The sequence below is a fragment of the Rhinatrema bivittatum genome, chromosome 4, assembly GCF_901001135.1.
Source record: "Rhinatrema bivittatum chromosome 4, aRhiBiv1.1, whole genome shotgun sequence".
Lineage (NCBI taxonomy): Eukaryota > Metazoa > Chordata > Amphibia > Gymnophiona > Rhinatrematidae > Rhinatrema > Rhinatrema bivittatum.
Window position 1 is genome coordinate 384,533,213 of NC_042618.1, and position 19,243 is coordinate 384,552,455.

General features: G+C 42.6%; 1 protein-coding gene across 6 annotated transcripts in view; it reads right to left on the reverse strand.

Annotated features, from left to right (window-relative positions):
- The window catches only part of FAM107A (family with sequence similarity 107 member A), a 144,239-nt gene that overhangs the window by 59,079 nt on the left and 65,917 nt on the right, over positions 1 to 19,243 (reverse strand). For 4 of the 6 annotated variants that reach the window (XR_003856613.1, XM_029600984.1, XM_029600983.1 and 1 more), the window contains exon 3: positions 17,230 to 17,386. Coding sequence is in view for 4 of the 6 variants with exons in the window: in XM_029600984.1 (XP_029456844.1) it covers positions 17,230 to 17,386 (157 nt within the window). In the remaining 2 variants the exon portion in view is untranslated. Of the gene's footprint in view, positions 1 to 8,204; positions 10,745 to 17,229; positions 17,387 to 19,243 lie in introns of those variants that run through there. The other 2 variants (XR_003856614.1, XM_029600985.1) reach the window with 2 other exon arrangements.

Here is a 19,243-nt window from a genome sequence, read left to right on the forward strand (position 1 = left end):
AAAGTCTAAGGGGCTGATGTCTCAAATCTATAAGATGCTACTTCCTGGTCAGATGGGGAAATTAAAGCATGAGTTGGTCTGGGAAAGGATCCAAGTCTTGTCATGGAGAAGAAGGGCTGGGAGGAAATTTGGTCTAGATTAATTAACGTCTCTATCTCTGCCCATTTGACAGAAAATTCATATAAATTTATTATAAATGGTTTCTCATATCATATAGATTGCACAAATCATATGCAGATATTCCAAATGTGTGTTGGAGAGGCTGTGAGGAAGTGGGAACAATGGGGCATATCTAGTGGGATTGCCAGTTGATTGCCTCATTTTGGAAGCAGGTTCAGAAAATTATTTTTGATATTATGAATTCTCAACTCCACTGGCATCCCAAGTTTTTTCTATTTAGTGCATTGATTGAAGAAGTGCCCTTGGCTATTAATAAGCTAATTAAACAAATGTTATTAGCTGCAAAGTGTGAAGTGCTATTGCAGAAAAATTAATTTCCTTAATTTGCTTCCTTTAGACAAATGTTTGTGGGGAATTTATATTATGCAAAGACTGATAGTGATTCTCTATGATAGACTGACTACCTTCAAGAAAACTTGGAGATTATTAGTAGAGTAGGATAAGATCTCAAAGTAAGGAGGTCGGAGGGTTAGCTAGGATGGGAAGGGGTAAGGGGGATGTTGGAGAGTGTAAGTTTGTTTAGGTTGTTAGTTGATTCTGTTGATGCAATAAACATATCTATGCTATTAGATTTAACTAAAAAATACAATTGCTAGACAGTGTGAGAATATTATGTATCAATGGAAAAGCAAAATAGGTGTGCCTGCTAATGCTAAATGAGCATGCTCAGTTCTCTTTTCCTACTTGATCTAGCTTCTAACTTAAAAATTGGATCAAAGTAAGGCTGGCAGGTAAGGTTACTAATCAGTGCTGAAGGGAGAAATGGGAGAGCTATTGGACCTAGGAGGTTAAAGGAGTCTAGAAGAGGACTTATCAGAAATGAGTGCATGTTTTCTGCTCATCTATCTTGTGTCAGTAAGAGTCATGAAAAAGCAGCATAAGAGAATGTGGTTGATGAGAGAAGGAGCATGGAAGGGGTCTAGCAATGAATCTGGCTGCCCCAACATAGAAGGACATCATCATCTGACCATTCCCCATTATATAAAATCCTGTAGTATAGGCCCTGCAATGGCTGGATGACTCAGTCTGCTAAGACCTCAAAGCTAAAAGAAAACAGTTCTGCACTCAAACCAAAACAATTGGTAAGCTCATAAAAGCTTTTGAAACTGTAAGGATAGTGGACCCTTGTGCTGTGGCATGGTTGACGCAGCCTAGTAGGCAAACCTACTAGGCCCATGCCAGCAACATGCCCTGGGGAGGGGCCAGACGAGCTTCATCTATACCAGCTCTGTTCCCCGCGGGTTGAGCCTTTGGGTTCCAGGGACCGGCAGGACTTAGGCGACTAGCCCACAGGGCATATATATAGACAGTCTGGGATGAGGACAAGGTCTGGACAGGCTATGATGGGAAAATAACCTGGAGTTAGATAGAGGTTGTGGCAGGCGGCAAGCAGGGCATAGACAAAGTTCGTCGCTGAAGTCAGGGGCAGACAGCAGGCAAGAGATACCTGGATCCAAAACCGAGGTCATTGGTGGACGGCAGGTAAGAGGGTGATCTGGGTCCAAGGCAGAGATCAATGCTGAAGAAACTGGAGAAGGACAAAGATGAAGACAGAGAAGGCTGGGTTGGGCAAGGCAGGCTGAGTAAGGAAGGATAGGCTGGGCAAGGCAAAGTGAGCTGAGCAAGACAGGAAAGGCTGGGCAAGGCAAGACAGGCTGAGCAAGGCAGGCTGGACAAGGCAGGATCAGGCACCAGAGCAGGATCAGGAACCAAGACAGGGGCAACATGCACTGCTACCGAGTAAGGAGACATGTTGCTGAAGCAATCCTGTGAAGCGAGGCTGGGCCTTTTATAACCAGCTGCTTGACATCGGTGGTGCCGCAGCCAGGTTTCCTGCCATGGCAATTTTATAAGGTGCCGCACTGCATGTGCGCCTAGGGGAGCCTGGGGAGAAGCATTGCAGTCAGCATCATGGTGCCATTCTTGCTTCTCCAAAGGCCGTTGACTTAATGGAGTAAGTGCTGCCAGTTGCAGGATGACCCTACGTCCAGCAAACATTACAGAACCTGACACTGCTATTTGGACTCAAGCCTCAGAATGCCAGGTGGGCCCATAACAGCAAAGTCCTCTCTCTTCTGTTGACCTATTGTTTGAATTCATTTGCATTGCATAAATAAATGCAGATATATTTTGGAAGTTCTAAAGTGTATGTTGGTATCTCTCCTCTTTAAATTCCTCCTTTCTCTTAATTGCTGTCTCACTTTCATCTTTCTCTCTGTTGACCTCTATTCCATATTTTCTACAACTCCTCCTATTGCAGCCACCAAATCTCCTCCATTTTTCCCTCCCCCAAAGCATCCCAGCCTATCCCCTTAATGCCAGGGATAAGCTGGCATTAGGAGAAGCTCTAGTCTGGCCCCTCCCCAGGGCATGTTGGCCAGCTGCTGGCATGGGTCTAGTAGGTTTGCCTACTAGGATGTGACATCCATGCCACAGCACAAGGGTCCACTATCCTTAGTTTCAAAAGCTTTTATGAGCTTACTGAGCCCTGACTCAAAGGAAATCCACATCTGACCATCAATCCTCTGCGTGCTTGGACGAGGTCTATCCTTGGCCTCAGTGCTCTGTGTGGGTGATTTGAAGAAGTGAGCAGTCTAGAATGGTTGAAGCCCCCATGAGAACAGAAAAACAGGTAGGGGCCCCCCTAAGTGGTACTAACCCTATTTGTAGATTGAAAATTAGGATAGCACAGTCTGGGAGGGACCCAGAGCTCTCTAAAAAGAGCTCTGTGGTCAAACAAAATGAATTGTTAAGCTCAAAGAAGCCCTCAACACACAGATTTCTTTTCTAGGTCAAGAGTTAGAAAATCTATAACCTGACTACCCACATAAGCAACAGCAACGGTCATAAGAATCATGCCATTCTGTATGACCTTGTGGAATTATAAGACATAGTAAAAGCAAAAGCATTGTGTTTTCTGCATTTTCTGAATTGTGGAGTGCTGCATCACCTACATCTTTCAGCCACAATAATTCATGCTTGTAGTTATGCCCTGTCATTAGAGTGCATACTAACAGGTTTATACCTGGTGTAAAGCAGGTAATACAGTTTTGGTTTTAGTAAGCACATGCCAAACAAGCATAGAGGAGAGTATACCATGCTATTTCCCATGCACATGCTAAAGCCTCAGTTGTATGTGATGTGCCTTTATTTACATGCTCGTACATGATACTGTCTTCTGATCCTTGGTTAGCGTGTACACTAAGCCATTTTTGCATAGCATGCTAATTTTTAGCCCATGCCAAATAACCTTATCGTGCATGCTAAATTTTACTGCAGGGGTCCCATTGTATGCTGTAGTGTTCTGTTTTAAGAACATAAGAGGTGCCATACTGGGTCAGAACAAAGGACCATTGAGTTCAGCTCCCTATCTCTGATAGTGGCAAATCCACTGCATCTCATGAAGTATTCACAACTATTTAATGCGATTAGCTATCAAATCCTGTCCACACGAAAGAAACGGTTATGCTGATCCTAAATAACTTCACTGAAGAGGAAGGACTTGCTGCTTGATTTTCAAATTTCATAGTTACTTGATTTAAGTCTAAGTGATGCAAACTGAGGGCCTGTTTGAAAATAGCTGCCTTTGCTTGTATGTGGGGAGGGCAATTTTCAGCTCTCCCCCCATGGAGCTTGCAGACCCCGTGGATACTTTATATTAGTGGGCCTCCCCCACCTCCTTATTGTTTAGACCCCATAAAAGGTAATGTGATGTTAGACCAAGGTTGATGAATGGCAGGCACTGACACTATTTCACAGAATTAAGCTTATCCCTACTGATGATCACTGCAGTTTACTAAAGCTACAATACTAATGGTTATGATCGGTGCTCTCGCTAACCTGTGTGGGAGCCTCTGACTGCCTTCTACCTGCCTGGTATCACTCCAGCCACCTCACGGTGTGAACCAATCACCTGGCAAGACTAAAAGACATCATGCAAACCATGGGGGCAACTGGAGCAACAACAGGGGGTCAGAAGGTTGTGGGAGACCTCAGGGCAGGTTAGTGGGAACACTGGTAATGAGAGGTATTTATTCAAATGGCTCTATTCATCTAAATTTATTTTGGCCTTTGAAGGTCGACTAGTGGTAAAGTGGCGCTAACCCTTAAAAAGGAGATAGAGCAGCTTTTAAACTAGAACAAAGGGGAAAGCCGACAGTCGCTCAGCAGCGCATGGTTCGGAGAGATGTATCTTTAAAGGATACTAATGATGCACTAGAATTAGGGCATCCCGACAGTGAGGTTCCAATAATTAGAAAAGTAGTCCAAATGCCTGTAACTAAAAACTCACCTGAGCTAAAAAATTCTAACTTATCCCTATCAATTAAAAAGCAGAATAAAAATACAATCAAAAAACAAACTTTGAAATGTTTGTATGCTAATGCCAGAAGTCTAAGAAATAAGATGGGAGAATTAGAATGTATAGCAGTAAATGATGACATAGACTTAATTGGCATCTCAGAGACATGGTGGAAAGAGGATAACCAATGGGACAGTGCTATACCGGGGTACAAATTATATCGCAATGACAGAGAGGAGCAGTCGGGAGGAGGTGTGGCGCTTTATGTCCGGGATGGCATAGAGTCCAACAGGATAAACATCCTGCATGAGACTAAATACAAAATTGAATCTTTATGGGTAGAAATCCCTTGTGTATCAGGGAAGACTACAGTGATAGGGGTATACTACCGTCCACCTGGTCAAGATGGTGAGATGGACAGTGAAATGCTAAGAGAAATTAGGGAAGCCAACCAAATTGGTAGTGCAGTAATAATGGGAGACTTCAATTACCCCAATATAGACTGGGTAAATGTATCATCGGGTCACGCTAGAGAGATAACGTTCCTGGATGGAATAAATGATAGCTTTATGGAGCAAATGGTTCAGGAACCGACGAGAGAGGGAGCAATTTTAGATCTAATTCTCAGTGGAGCACAGGACTTGGTGAGAGAGGTAACGGTGGTGGGGCCGCTTGGCAATAGTGATCATAAAATGATCAGATTTGATTTAATGACTGGAAAAGGAACAGTGTGCAAATCCAAAGCTCTCGTGCTAAACTTTCAAAAGGGAAACTTTGATAAAATGAGAAAAATTGTTAGAAAAAAACTGAAAGGAGCAGCTACAAAAGTAAAAAATGTCCAAGAGGCGTGGTCATTGTTAAAAAATACCATTCTAGAAGCACAGTCCAGATGTATTCCACACATTAAGAAAGGTGGAAAGAAGGCAAAACGATTACCGGCATGGTTAAAAGGGGAGGTGAAAGAAGCTATTTTAGCCAAAAGATCTTCATTCAAAAATTGGAAGAAGGATCCAACAGAAGAAAATAGGATAAAGCATAAACATTGGCAAGTTAAATGTAAGACATTGATAAGACAGGCTAAGAGTGAATTTGAAAAGAAGTTGGCTGTAGAGGCAAAAACTCACAGTAAAAACTTTTTTAAATATATCCGAAGCAGAAAGCCTGTGAGGGAGTCAGTTGGACCTTTAGATGATCGAGGGGTTAAAGGGGCACTTAGAGAAGATAAGGCCATCGCGGAAAGATTAAATGATTTCTTTGCTTCGGTGTTTACTGAAGAGGATGTTGGGGAGGTACCCGTAATGGAGAAGGTTTTCATGGGTAATGATTCAGATGGACTGAATCAAATCACGGTGAACCTAGAAGATGTGGTAGGCCTGATTGACAAACTGAAGAGTAGTAAATCACCTGGACCGGATGGTATACACCCCAGAGTTCTGAAGGAACTAAAAAATGAAATTTCAGACCTATTAGTAAAAATTTGTAACTTATCATTAAAATCATCCATTGTACCTGAAGACTGGAGGATAGCAAATGTAACCCCAATATTTAAAAAGGGCTCCAGGGGCGATCCGGGAAACTACAGACCGGTTAGCCTGACTTCAGTGCCAGGAAAAATAGTGGAAAGTGTTCTAAACATCAAAATCACAGAACATATAGAAAGACATGGTTTAATGGAACAAAGTCAGCATGGCTTTACCCAGGGCAAGTCTTGCCTCACAAATCTGCTTCACTTTTTGAAGGAGTTAATAAACATGTGGATAAAGGTGAACCGGTAGATATAGTATACTTGGATTTTCAGAAGGCGTTTGACAAAGTTCCTCATGAGAGGCTTCTAGGAAAAGTAAAAAGTCATGGGATAGGTGGCGATGTCCTTTCGTGGATTGCAAACTGGCTAAAAGACAGGAAACAGAGAGTAGGATTAAATGGGCAATTTCTCAGTGGAAGGGAGTGGACAGTGGAGTGCCTCAGGGATCTGTATTGGGACCCTTACTGTTCAATATATTTATAAATGATCTGGAAAGAAATACGACGAGTGAGATAATCAAATTTGCAGATGACACAAAATTGTGCAGAGTAGTTAAATCACAAGCAGATTGTGATAAATTGCAGGAAGACCTTGTGAGACTGGAAAATTGGGCATCCAAATGGCAGATGAAATTTAATGTGGAAAAGTGCAAGGTGATGCATATAGGGAAAAATAACCCATGCTATAATTACACGATGTTGGGTTCCATATTAGGTGCTACAACCCAAGAAAGAGATCTAGGTGTCATAGTGGATAACACATTGAAATCGTCGGTTCAGTGTGCTGCGGCAGTCAAAAAAGCAAACAGAATGTTGGGAATTATTAGAAAAGGAATGATGAATAAAACGGAAAATGTCATAATGCCTCTGTATCGCTCCATGGTGAGACCGCACCTTGAATACTGTGTACAATTCTGGTCGCCGCATCTCAAAAAAGATATAATTGCGATGGAGAAGGTACAGAGAAGGGCTACCAAAATGATAAGGGGAATGGAACAACTCCCCTATGAGGAAAGACTAAAGAGATTAGGACTTTTCAGCTTGGAGAAGAGACGACTGAGGGGGGATATGATAGAGGTGTTTAAAATCATGAGAGGTCTAGAACGGGTAGATGTGAATCGGTTATTTACTCTTTCAGATAGTAGAAGGACTAGGGGACACTCCATGAAGTTAGCATGGGGCACATTTAAAACTAATCGGAGAAAGTTCTTTTTTACTCAACGCACAATTAAACTCTGGAATTTGTTGCCAGAGAATGTGGTTCGTGCAGGTAGTATAGCTGTGTTTAAAAAAGGATTGGATAAGTTCTTGGAGGAGAAGTCCATTACCTGCTATTAGGTTCACTTAGAGAATAGCCACTGCCATTAGCAATGGTTACATGGAATAGACTTAGTTTTTGGGTACTTGCCAGGTTCTTATGGCCTGGATTGGCCACTGTTGGAAACAGGATGCTGGGCTTGATGGACCCTTGGTCTGACCCAGTATGGCATTTTCTTATGTTCTTATGTTCTTATTCAGAATACCAACTGTCACACAGTCACAGGATATTCAGTACAAAAAGACATTTTTCATGCAATAAAACAAAAATAGTTATAGCTGGCAAGAGGAGGCACCACTGTAGATTCTCCATTAGCACCTTCCTCTCTGCCCTGAGATCTTTCCACAAATACAAATATATAATATATAGGTGCCTAATAATGATGCCCATACATTAAGGACTTGGATAGAGTTTTGCTAGATAGGCTTGCAAGAGAAGGAGTTCTTAGCTGAAGTGAATATTATGAATGATGCTGTAGCTTTTTTCTTGTATGCTTCTGGTGATGATGGACCTTTTCTCTTGCCCTGGCTGTCTCTCTTGCCCTGGCTGTTAACTCCATTTTACATTAATCTAATTGCTCAGAAGAACAAAATGATAAAGGAGAAGAAACGGCTCCCCTATGAGGAAAGGCTGACGAGGTTAGGGCAGTTCAGTTTGGAGAAGAGACGGCTGAGGGGGGATATGATAGAGGTCTATAAAATCAAGAGAGGTCTAGAATGGGTAATTGTGAATTGGTTATTTACTCTTTTGGATAATAGAAGGACTAGGGGGCACTCCATGAAGTTAGCAAGTAGCACATTTAAAACAAATTGGAGAAAATTATTTTTCACTCAATGCACAATTAAACTCTGGAATTTGTTGCTAGAGGATTTGGTGAAGGTTTAGTATAGCTGGGTTTAAAAAAGGTTTGGATAAGTTCCTCGAGGAGAAGGCCATTAACTGCTATTAATCAAGTTGACTTAGGGAATAGCCTCTGCTATTACTGGCAATAGAAGCATGTGGATCTACTTAAAGTTTGGGTACTTGCCAGGTACTTGTAACCTGGATTGGTCACTGTTGGAAACAGGATGCTGGACTTGATGGACCCTTGGTCTCACCCAATATGGAAACTTCTTATGTTAGTAAGAGCTATAATAAATCCTATTAGTCCATCAAGCCAGTTATTGAGTGTATACTTGATATCCTGCAGTGCTCTTTTTATTGCTGGCTTTCTCCTGATCACTCCTGCCAAAGTGTGCAAAAATTATTTTTTATTGTTTTCTATTTTGTTTGACTTCAAAAGGAGACACTTCCCTTACTTGTGTATAGTCTTTGTTGTTTCCTTACAAACATTTTGTTTGGATAATAAGTGAAAGAGTTCTGTTTGCCTGTTGATTCCTAAGGGAATGGGCCATTTAAGTGCTTCTGAATGTATATTAATATTTAGTATGCTGATTGTGTGGTCAACCTTTTTTCATTTTCATTCTCTTTAGCCAACACCATAGCAATGACTGGTTCTGAGATTGACTTTATTTTGTTCTTTGTGAAATATGATTTTTGTGTTTCTGTCATGGAAATATACATACAATAACTGACATTATCTGACCACCTTGGAACTTATATAGAATAGATAATGCAAATGTGGGATTGCGGTCTAGATGATCCACAAAGGCTGTGGCAGGCTCAAGGTAGTGGCAGGCCCAAGATAAAAGAGAGGCTAAAAGGCAGTGGTTTCTAAGATCCAAATAAAGGAAGCCAGTGCTGGTCAGTTAGCAGGACAATATCCAACCTTGGAAGATCAGCCATTGAAATAACGGGCTTGATCCCCAGTTTGAGTCTTCCACTCCCCAGCTCAGATAGGCTAGGGATGCTATGGAGCCAGGGTTCATAGTCCCCGGGGGATGGAAGGGAGTCATGGTAATTGCCTAAGGTTGACACCTAGTAGCCATGATTTCAGAAGGAGCCCTGGTGCATGGCCTCTGGGTCAGGGCCTTAACTGCAATGACTGGCTTAAATGTAAATTGGGAAGGGATAAAAAGTAGAGGAAAAAATTCCCTGGGTAGTTGTAAATGAAGGCTCATGGTGCTGGATCTTAGACCCTGGTTCCAATTGAGCTGGAAACACAAAGGAGCCAGAGAAACCTGCTGAGTCACAAGAAAAGATTGGGTAAGTTGGACAGCTGATGGTCAGATACTAGGTCAGTTATTCTATACAGGATGCAATAATTTTTATTTGCCAAACTTGTTACATATCTTTTGGCTGTAAATTTTTCCAAGTCCTGAATTTGGAAGACATGAGCCTTAGACGAACGTTAGCAGCCTTGAAGCTGATTATCGTGGGCTGATTATTTCTTCTGGCAGAAAAAGAACAAATAATCACTTTACCATCACATATTAATTTGTTTTTTTCTTTGCAAAAAAAGTGAAACAAGTGCAATTTCATGTCAGTAGTCAATTGCAAGGCTGTGTATTTGATCTGATGAGGATGAAATAGCAGCCACAAACACTAATTTTGGCTGTACTTTCAGCTCCTTGGTTTTGCCCTTTCCTGAGCTTGCCAGACATATCTCTACCGAGAAGGCATCTTCTTGGCACTTTCAAGGGAATCTGCAATAGCACCTACTGTAAGAAAGGCTTGAGCTTTGCAGATTTAGTAATTAAAGCAAGTTAAAGTAACAGCACAAGATTTTGTGGTTCCATTTTTTGTTGCCATGGCCTAAAAATGTTTTTTCTCTTTGGTGGGAGAATGAGTTTCAATCATCTGAAAAGAGAAATAATCTTAAATTTTGGGGTATCATTGGCTTTAAAAAATGTTCCATTTTATTAAAAAGGAAAAATAAAAATAAAAGCCACCTGAAGCTTTCTGACTGAAAGAACCTGCAAAAATTCATGGCTGCAAGTAGATTATAATGCATGAGAGATTTTACTTCTGTAAGTGGTACCTTGGGCCATTTCCCAGAACCCAAAAAAGCTCTCCTGACTCCGTAAACGCCGCTCCCTTATAATAGACCCTACGTGTTCCAGAGTCCTCAAAGGGGGATCAACAGGAGTTAAAGGGATTCATGTTAGCGCGTACTGAAAATCTGAGAGGAAACAGATTAGTTAGCTACCCAGGACTTCACCTATGATAACTTCCCCTCGTAAGTACATTTTTTGTTAGAATACTCCTTTTGTGGATGCCAGAGCCCATAATGCATTTCTACTGGAGCGAGTGATGACACTGATAACTATACCTGAAGACATGACTGCAATGATAACCACATACACAGATGTCAGTGTATAGGCAGCACAGCCTGCTCAAGCTGATTCTCCTTTTAGACTTGACAGATGCTACACTGCTTTCTCATCAGTAGATATAGTTGCTGTTCTTCTCAAGTTTTCTTTTACTTTAATAAACTCTGGTGCATGTTCCTCTTCTGTTTGCATGCCTTGCTTTTTTTCAAGCTAAAATAGAGAATGAGGGATATTATTTACATATTACTTTGCCAACATGGACAACATGATCTTTACTGTGTCGAATTCAATGTAGTTGTAGGTGTCTAAATAGTTTATGTAAAAAGGTGCTACCTCCTACTCATACAACAAAAAATAAATAAAATCTTAGCAACAGCTCTTTCTGTAGTACAGGTGAGGAATTCTTGACAAGGCTTTTCTGAAATATTCCTGTTTTAGGGGGAAAACAAAAGTGATCATCATCATTAGCTAGCGAGGGACTGAAATTGTGATCATTAACTCTGCTCATAATCTGTGCATTTTGCATGGGTGGGGTTTAATAGATTGATATCATAGATTATGAGATTAATTTACCTTTGATATTAAGGAAAAAATAGCAAAGTTTTTGCTAGAGTACAATGAAGGGAGGGTATCATAAGTGAATCATGGGCCTAGAAAGACAATGTAAATATTCAACCTTTCAGGTATTTATTAGAATTGTGCAATCCAAATTTGATAGCCTACAGTACATGACAGTTCTTGATGGATTCAATTTTATGCCTGGGCTTATACTGCTTTGTCATCTTAACACAGCTTTAACAGTTAGGGATGATGGAAATGGTTCTAGGAAATTGACTTTTTCCAAGCCTTCAGATCGTAAATAGCAAGTTGGAACTTTCATGGGCTTGGCTAGGTAGAATATTACATAATCTAACTAGATAAACGACGCTTGACCGACGTGCCGCAAATGTGCAGTAGAGAGCAGCTCTACTGCGCATGTGCGGGCGAGCACGTCGGTCTTAGGCAGCGTAAAAAAAAAAAAAACATGGCGGCGGTGGCGGTAGCGGCAGCGGGCAGCGGGCAGCGGCGGCGGCGGTACCGGCAGCGGGCGGCGGTGGTGGTAGCGGGCGGCGGCGGCAGCGGCCAGTAACGAGGGAGGGAGGCGAGAGAGAGAGGGAGGGACGGACTGAGAGGGAGGGAGGGAGTGGGAGGGACGGAGAGAGAAAGTGGGAGGGAGTGACTGAGTGAGAGGGAGGGACTGAGTGGGAGGGACTGAGTGGGGAGGGAGGGATTGAGTGAGGGGGAGGGACTGGGAGGGAGGGACTGAGTGAGAGGGAGGGAGGAGTGGGTGAGTGTGTGGGAGAGAGGTAGGGGGTGGGGAAGAGTGAGGGGAGAATGAGGGAGAGGTGAGAGTCAGGGATGTGAGTAAGTGGAAGGGGGAGAGGGAGAATGAGGGAGAGGTGAGAGACAGGGCCGCAGCGGCGGCGGCGAAGACGGGCAGCAGCAGTGAGGGAGGAGAGAGAGAGGGAGGGACTGACTGAGAGAGAGGGAGGGACTGAGTGAGAGGGGAGGAGAGAGAGGGAGTGGGACTGAGTGAGAGGGAGGGAGTGGGACTGAGTGAGAGGGAGGGAGGGAGTGGGACTGAGTGAGAGGGGGGAGGGGGGACTGAGAGGGGGGAGGGAGTGAGTGGGACTGAGTGAGGGGGGAGGGAGTGAGTGGGACTGAGGGAGGGAGTGGGACTGAGAGAGAGGGAGGGAGGGAGTGGGACTGAGGGAGAGGAGGGAGGGAGTGGGACTGAGTGAGAGTGAGTGGGACTGAGTGTGAGTGAGAGGGAGGGAGAGAGGGGGGGAGGGAGTGAGTGAGACTGAGTGGGAGGGAGGGACTGAGTGAGAGGAGAGGGAGGGTGGGGAGGAGTGGGTGAGTGTGAGGGAGGGAGGTAGGGGGTGGTGAAGAGTGAGGGGAGAGAGAATGAGGGGGAGGTGAGAGACAGAGGGATGTAGCCCGTTTTAACAGGCTTAACGGCTTGTATAAGTATATTTGATTGAATATTACATTTTTAAATGCACTAACTTTAATAATACACTCTTTTCAACTGAGAGGTATAATGAAGTATGATTATTCATAGGAAAGAAAAGAGAGGCCATGGATAGACCTGGTGACAAATTTCAAGAGGATTGAAATTTTGATGTCTCACTACAGGTGATTTATGGGTAAACAGATATTTGTGTGTAGTGAGCATTTTACTACATGGATTATATTATATCACCGGTATTATACCCTAAAGTGTGTGTGAAAACAATTAGCAATGACTACTAGTTATATATCATTTAGCACATGATGGGCATCGTTATTGCTGGAACTTTGTGAAATAAGATTGTGAGCAGGTTGCTTTGCATTACAGACCACAAACACAGTTTATCTGAAACCACCAACCTGCAAAACAGAGATCTCAACACAGTTATGAATATTTCAGTTCTGTGCTTATTCTCATTGGAACTGACTTAGCCATGTTGTGAGTCTTTGTAGCATCATGGCAGCCAATGTCTCTTGAGCTCTAAAACAGAAGCTCAAGCATGTGAACTACAGGAAGGACTTTCTCTGCTTTTTACTGACTTATACTAGTTTGCCGTGGTTCTGATCTTCTCATGTTTAAGGATGCCGAAGATACTCATTATCAGCGCACAACACTGCCAACATGAGGGGCCCTCACGATCGCAGGCCCCTCACTTTGGAACTCCCTGCCATCAACACTCCTCTTGAATCCTGCCATTCCAAATTTAAAAGAAACTAAAAACATGGTTGTTCGCACAGGCATTCCCTGACTAGCTACAACCTGCCCTCCCTGATCCATAGCCTGCCATCATTTCTAATACCTTAGTAATCTGTATTCCTATGCACCCCTGTACATAATAATAGACAAATATGATGTTATCTAGCATGCTATGTACCAATAGTTCACTATGTTAAGAACGCTATGAACCTATAATTACTTATGTTCAAAACCAGTTACCAGTTGCTCTATATTTCCATGCATTTCTCTGTGTTCACCCGGCCATTACCATGTTATTCCCTGTTAAATGTACTTTCCAAGCTTTCGTTATGACGTAAACCGAGGTGATGTTCACACTAACACCGGTATATAAAAGGTTTTAAATAAATAAATAAATAAATAAATGTAGCCCCTGTAACTGGTCCTTCTGATTTAATCCAGTCACTTTGTGTGTAAGACAATAATAGAAATTATCCAGAATAGTGTGGATTGGCAAGGCTACTGCTTCAGATGGACTATCCAGGATTCGTAATGGTGTCTTGACTTCTGTCAAAGGACCCGGATCCTTATGCATTGTGCCATTTGGAAGCTCCATGTGTCAGGTGCTTCATTGCAATATGCTTTGATGCACTGTGCATCACTGGTTGCATTGAAGATTTCTTTTATACTGGTGTCAAGATCGATGCCATCGACTCTTTTTGGTGCTTCTTGGATGCAACAAAATACTCAATCAGCCCTTTCCACTTCTCCTTTGACGTATGGTAGCTTTCTGTTCCCAGAGCACTTGCTTTGCAGATGGGTGTTTTAGAAAAGCAGTCAGTACGTATACTATCTGAGAAGGCTGCACTATGGGAGGATGACTTGCTACGGCCTCTAGCTAATCAATGTAGGCCCTCTATTTTCGCTAACCTTGACCGCTGGGAGAGTGGGGCCATTCGACCACAAGCTGGACAGTTCAGTTGGTCATGGACTGGTCCTAGGCATTGGTAGCAGAGGACCTGCCCATCCAAGACAGACATTATCCCGATCGCAGTCACACATTTTGAAGCCAATCATTGTGGATTTCTTCTTGCTGGACTTTGTGTTCTGTAGAGTCCAGAGGTTCGTTCTGAAATTCTTTCACAAAGTTGTTGATTTTTTTTAAGCACTGAAAAGTGCTGTTGTAGTGAGCTGCTGAAGCAGTGAGGCAACTAAAATGAAATTTTTTTTTTTTTTTTTTAAATTGTTGAGGTGAGACTCAGAAAACCATTTATGATTTAGTTTGTACAAAAAATGACTGAGGAAGCTCTAAGGCAATAGCCGTGTGGGAACTCCCACACATCTCACAAGAGCTCAAAGCTCTACTAGCTTGGAGAGACAAGTCTGTTTGGCCTAATTTAGCCTGCTTATTGATAGAAAAATAATGGTACAGCCAGATGTGTACTGAGCAAGCTCCAGTAGATGGCAGTCTAGCCCTTATGCATTCTCAGCTGAGGCTTGAAGTAGTTGGACATGTGGTAGTAACTCTCTGTCATAACAAAGCCCAGAGAATCCAGTTTCCTATAGAATGAGTTTAAGTTCTTGGGAGATTAATACCATCAGCCCTGATGGGATCTTCCATTCTGAAGGCCTAAATGCAAGTAAGTACTATGGTTGACACAGTGCAGTAGATAACTCAGATTTGAGCAAGAGAGTTAAGATGCATTGAGATGACAGGGTGGGAGGTTAAGTATCATCAAAGTGAAATGCACTGAAGATTCAACATTAACTACCTTTTTTGTTGCCTATGGACTGATGTGTTTTTCTGCATCATGTGTGAATAAAGCAAGGCAGTTTGGATTCTGGTGCCATGCTTGATTTAAATATATTGGTGCATGATGGTGACATGGAGGGAAAAAGTTCATTAGCAGAAAGAAGAGGTCCAAGACCAACTTCACCAGCTGTAAGACAGATTGATAAAGAATCCCATAGCCCAGCAGATAATTACCCTGTGAAAGTAGCAGATGATAGCTTATAAAATCCAATTATTTAATATCTTTCACTACAAAGGAGAGAGAAATCTGCTTTAAAAATGAAAACATTTGTAGCAAATAAACTGCACCTGCTGTACCATAACATCTATTCATGTCATTCCAATAAGACAATCCATCATTAGGATAAGCAGGTATAAGAGATGACCATGCTGCTGCTCACTGCTGCACATTTCTTAGGAACAGGTAAAAGACCATATGGCTCATTCAGCCTGCCCATCCCCGTGTCCCGCGTAGCCTTACAATCTCTTCCTCTCCCTTGGAGATTGTTTGCTCTTGTCCCTTGCTTTCACTTTCCCCATCTCCACCACCTCCACTGGGAGGCCGTTCCAGGCATCCATCACTCTCTCTGTAAAGAATTTCTTGACCTAGGTCCTGATCTTCAGAACCAGAAAATGTGTTACATTTATCTTCCCTTCTTTCCCAGACAATAGTGACCATTTGACAGAGATGTACAATTTGGGGTAGATTTTCAAACTCCGCGAATAGGCGTACTTTTGTTGGCGCTCCAGGCGCCAACAAAAGTACGCTGGATTTTAGTAGATACGCGCGTAGCCGCTAAAATCCGGGATCGGCGCGCGCAAGGCTATCGATTTCGTATAGCCGGTGCGCGCCGAGCCGCGCAGCCTACCCCCGTTCCCTCCGAGGCCGCTCCGAAATCGGAGCGGCCTCGGAGGGAACTTTCCTTTGCCCTCCCCTCACCTTCCCCTCCCTTCCCCTACCTAACCCACCCGCCCGGCCCTGTCTAAACCCCCCCCTTACCTTTGTTGGGGGATTTACGCCTCCCGGAGGGAGACGTAAATCCCCGCGCGCCAGCGGGCCGCTAGCGCGCCGGGACGCGATCTGGAGGCGGGTCCGGAGGGCACGGCCACGCCCCCGGGCCGCCCCGGGCCGTAGCCACGCCCCCGGGCCCGCCCCCGGAACGCTCCCGACACGCCCCGTAAACGCCGTGCGGTTCGGGCCCGCCCCCGACACGCCCCGACACGCCCCCCTCCGAAAACCCCAGGACTTACGCGAGTCCCGGGGTCTGCGCGCGCCGGTGAGTCTATGTAAAATAGGCTCACCGGCGCGCAGGGCCCTGCTCGCCTAAATCCGCCCGGTTTTGGGCGGATTTAGGCGAGCAGGGCTCTTAAAATCCGCCCCTTTGTTTTTTCACCTACTCTCAGCAGGATGGGCCTGGATACACTAAAAGGTGAATTTTAAAAGCCCGTCGCATGCATCAAATAGGGAATGTGCGAACATTTCAGGCCGGCGTGCGCTAAGCAGATTTTACAAGGGAAGCTAGATGCACGTTCTTGCCGCTGTGCACACAAATGAAAAGTTGTAAAAAAAAAAAAAAAGGGGGCGGTGGGTGGGCATGGGCATTCCGGGATTGTAACCTAAAATTTGCGCCTAAATACTTATGCGCACTGGCATGCGCTGGGGTCCCCTGCCATGTAACTTTACTTCTGCTTCAAAACATCTAGGCAGATCAGCGGGGTTTTAAAGGTCGGGGCTAACAGGGGAGAAGGGAGGCTATTAAACTAGGGAGATTTGGAAGTCTTTTCCCTTAACTGGGCGAACTGGAATGAAGTGGGAAAAACGGGCAATGGTGTCGGCGCACATGCCTTTTAAAATATCGCGGTAGGAGTGGCATTTGTGCGCCCATGCTGGTGTCCACTTAAATTTGTGCACACATGTGCGCGGGGGTCAGGCTATTTTATAACATGTGCACACATACACACACGCATGTTATAAAATGGCCGCGTCCCTGAGCGTGGGCCGACAAATGCGCGCACATGTGCTCCCTCATGCTGCTTTGAAAGTTATCGTCTAAGGTGGCCCATTACAGGAATTTCCCCAGCAGGCATTTTTACAATTTTACCATGTTGAGCCACGCCATGCCACATGATGAACACATCTGGCTACAGTAGTGTAACTGTACATGCATTTTCTACCTGCTCTAGTCTCTGATGCCTCTTCAGCAGTTCCTGTTCAAAGGGGGACATCAGTTTCTTGGCCTCCTCCTCCTCCTTTTTCTGACGTATCAGCTGGTCTCGCCGCCTGTGCTGAAGGACTCGTTGTAGCTCTGGCTTGTTATCGATGCTCATGCCTCTGTGAATGAAAGAGAGAGAGTGTATGTTAGAGAGTGAGATAGAGAAATTGGTTTAAGAAAAGACCTAGCATCTTCCATGCCATGCTATATTTACCAATATATCAATATCCTGTTAAAAGCATAAAGTGAAGGTGCGGTTACTAGAATTGTAAATGAATGGAAAAACACCAGAAAGACTTTGGCTAGAGAAAAAATAATTTAGAATTTCATATTATGTTACAAGCTGGATTAAAAAGACACAGGAAAGTATTACTACTAAAGAAAAGAAAGAGAAAACCTAAAACCACTGTATCTATTTCATAATTAATATACTTACCAAGCCATACCATAATCTACTTAATATGTGCTTGACAAGGGCCATCCTCATTTACAGTATAATATTTGGAAAAAGAATCTTATGTAATTTTAGGTTGCATTGACTTATTAATTATAAATATAAACAAAATTTTGCATGGGTAAAACTACATGCTAAATTTTTCTATTTGTGACACCAATAGGCAAATACTGCATGCTATTACAAATACTGCATACTATTTGCGATTTTAGTACACAAAGCAAATGTTGCACACATTTGCACTGTTTAGTACATCAGCCTCTATTGTCTGAAAGACTGTACATAGAATAAAAAATGCCAACTCACAGTGGTTATTTTGAGTTTCATTACACCAAAAATTAATCTTTTGAAACTTTCTTCAGATTGTTTCTTGCTGCTAAATCATTCTCTTGTATTTAAATACTTCTAATTTAAAATTTAAATAGCATTTATTTTAGTTAGTCTGCTACAATCTCATTCCCTTTTTGTTCACATCACCCCCAATCAGATGCCCAGTGAAAAGACACTTGATTAGCAGGTTGACAAAAGATAATATGACAGATGATAGAGAGAAACCCTAGAGACAAATGAAAATTGATCTAAAAGCAAATGTATTAAAATGGCTATTGAAATTCAGTATATAGATGTGAGCAAAATATTGTGCTTGCTGTGTTAGTCTACCTGAATACGTAGAAATAAAAGTCAACAAACAAGTTGTAGATGTTACCATTTTATTTGACTAAATTCATAATTATTAAGATATAAACATTTCTTTCTTGTTGATATTCAAATAAATATAATTTCATTCCAGCAGGTGGAGTAATTTATTTCATCACAGCTGCTTGACAAGTCCCCAGCTAATGGATTCCTTCCTTGTTTGTACACTGCTGTACTCTCTGAATCATTTTAATGAATACATTTAAGAATTAAGATAATGAAATGATATTGCCTTGGATATATTTTCTTTATATACCGTTCTGGCTGAAATTAAACTTCATTTTAAGACAATTATAATTTTAATTAATCTTGGTTGTTACCCTTTGGGGTTATTTTTTTCTGTGTGTGGTCTGTCAGGTCTAAATATCCTAAAAAATAGGTAGAAATCTACATGTTATACCCAGACATACAACCATAGACTGGGAAAAGCAATAAAAGATTATTAAAATCCATTCGGTTACAGTTGACAACAAAAAATAAAATGCATTTTTGACAAATGGATGCTTGGCAATCAGATTCCTGAAACCAAAAGAAATGTCTGGAGGCCAATGTACGAAATAGCAAATGGGATCGTAAATGCAATAGCACACGCAAAAATGCCCTAAAGCACATGTAGTTTCATCTTTGCAAAAAAACTGCATGCGCTATTTGGGGTTTTTGCACATGCTATTTTTCACATGTAGTCCCTTTCACACAATTTATGTAAAATGTTCTAATGAACTAAAATATTAGCTATATTGTGCCTGGTAAAATCCTGCAAAGTCATTGTTTTCTGCAAAACTTAACCTGCATCTCATGAGAGACCAATTTCCATATTTAACTGCGC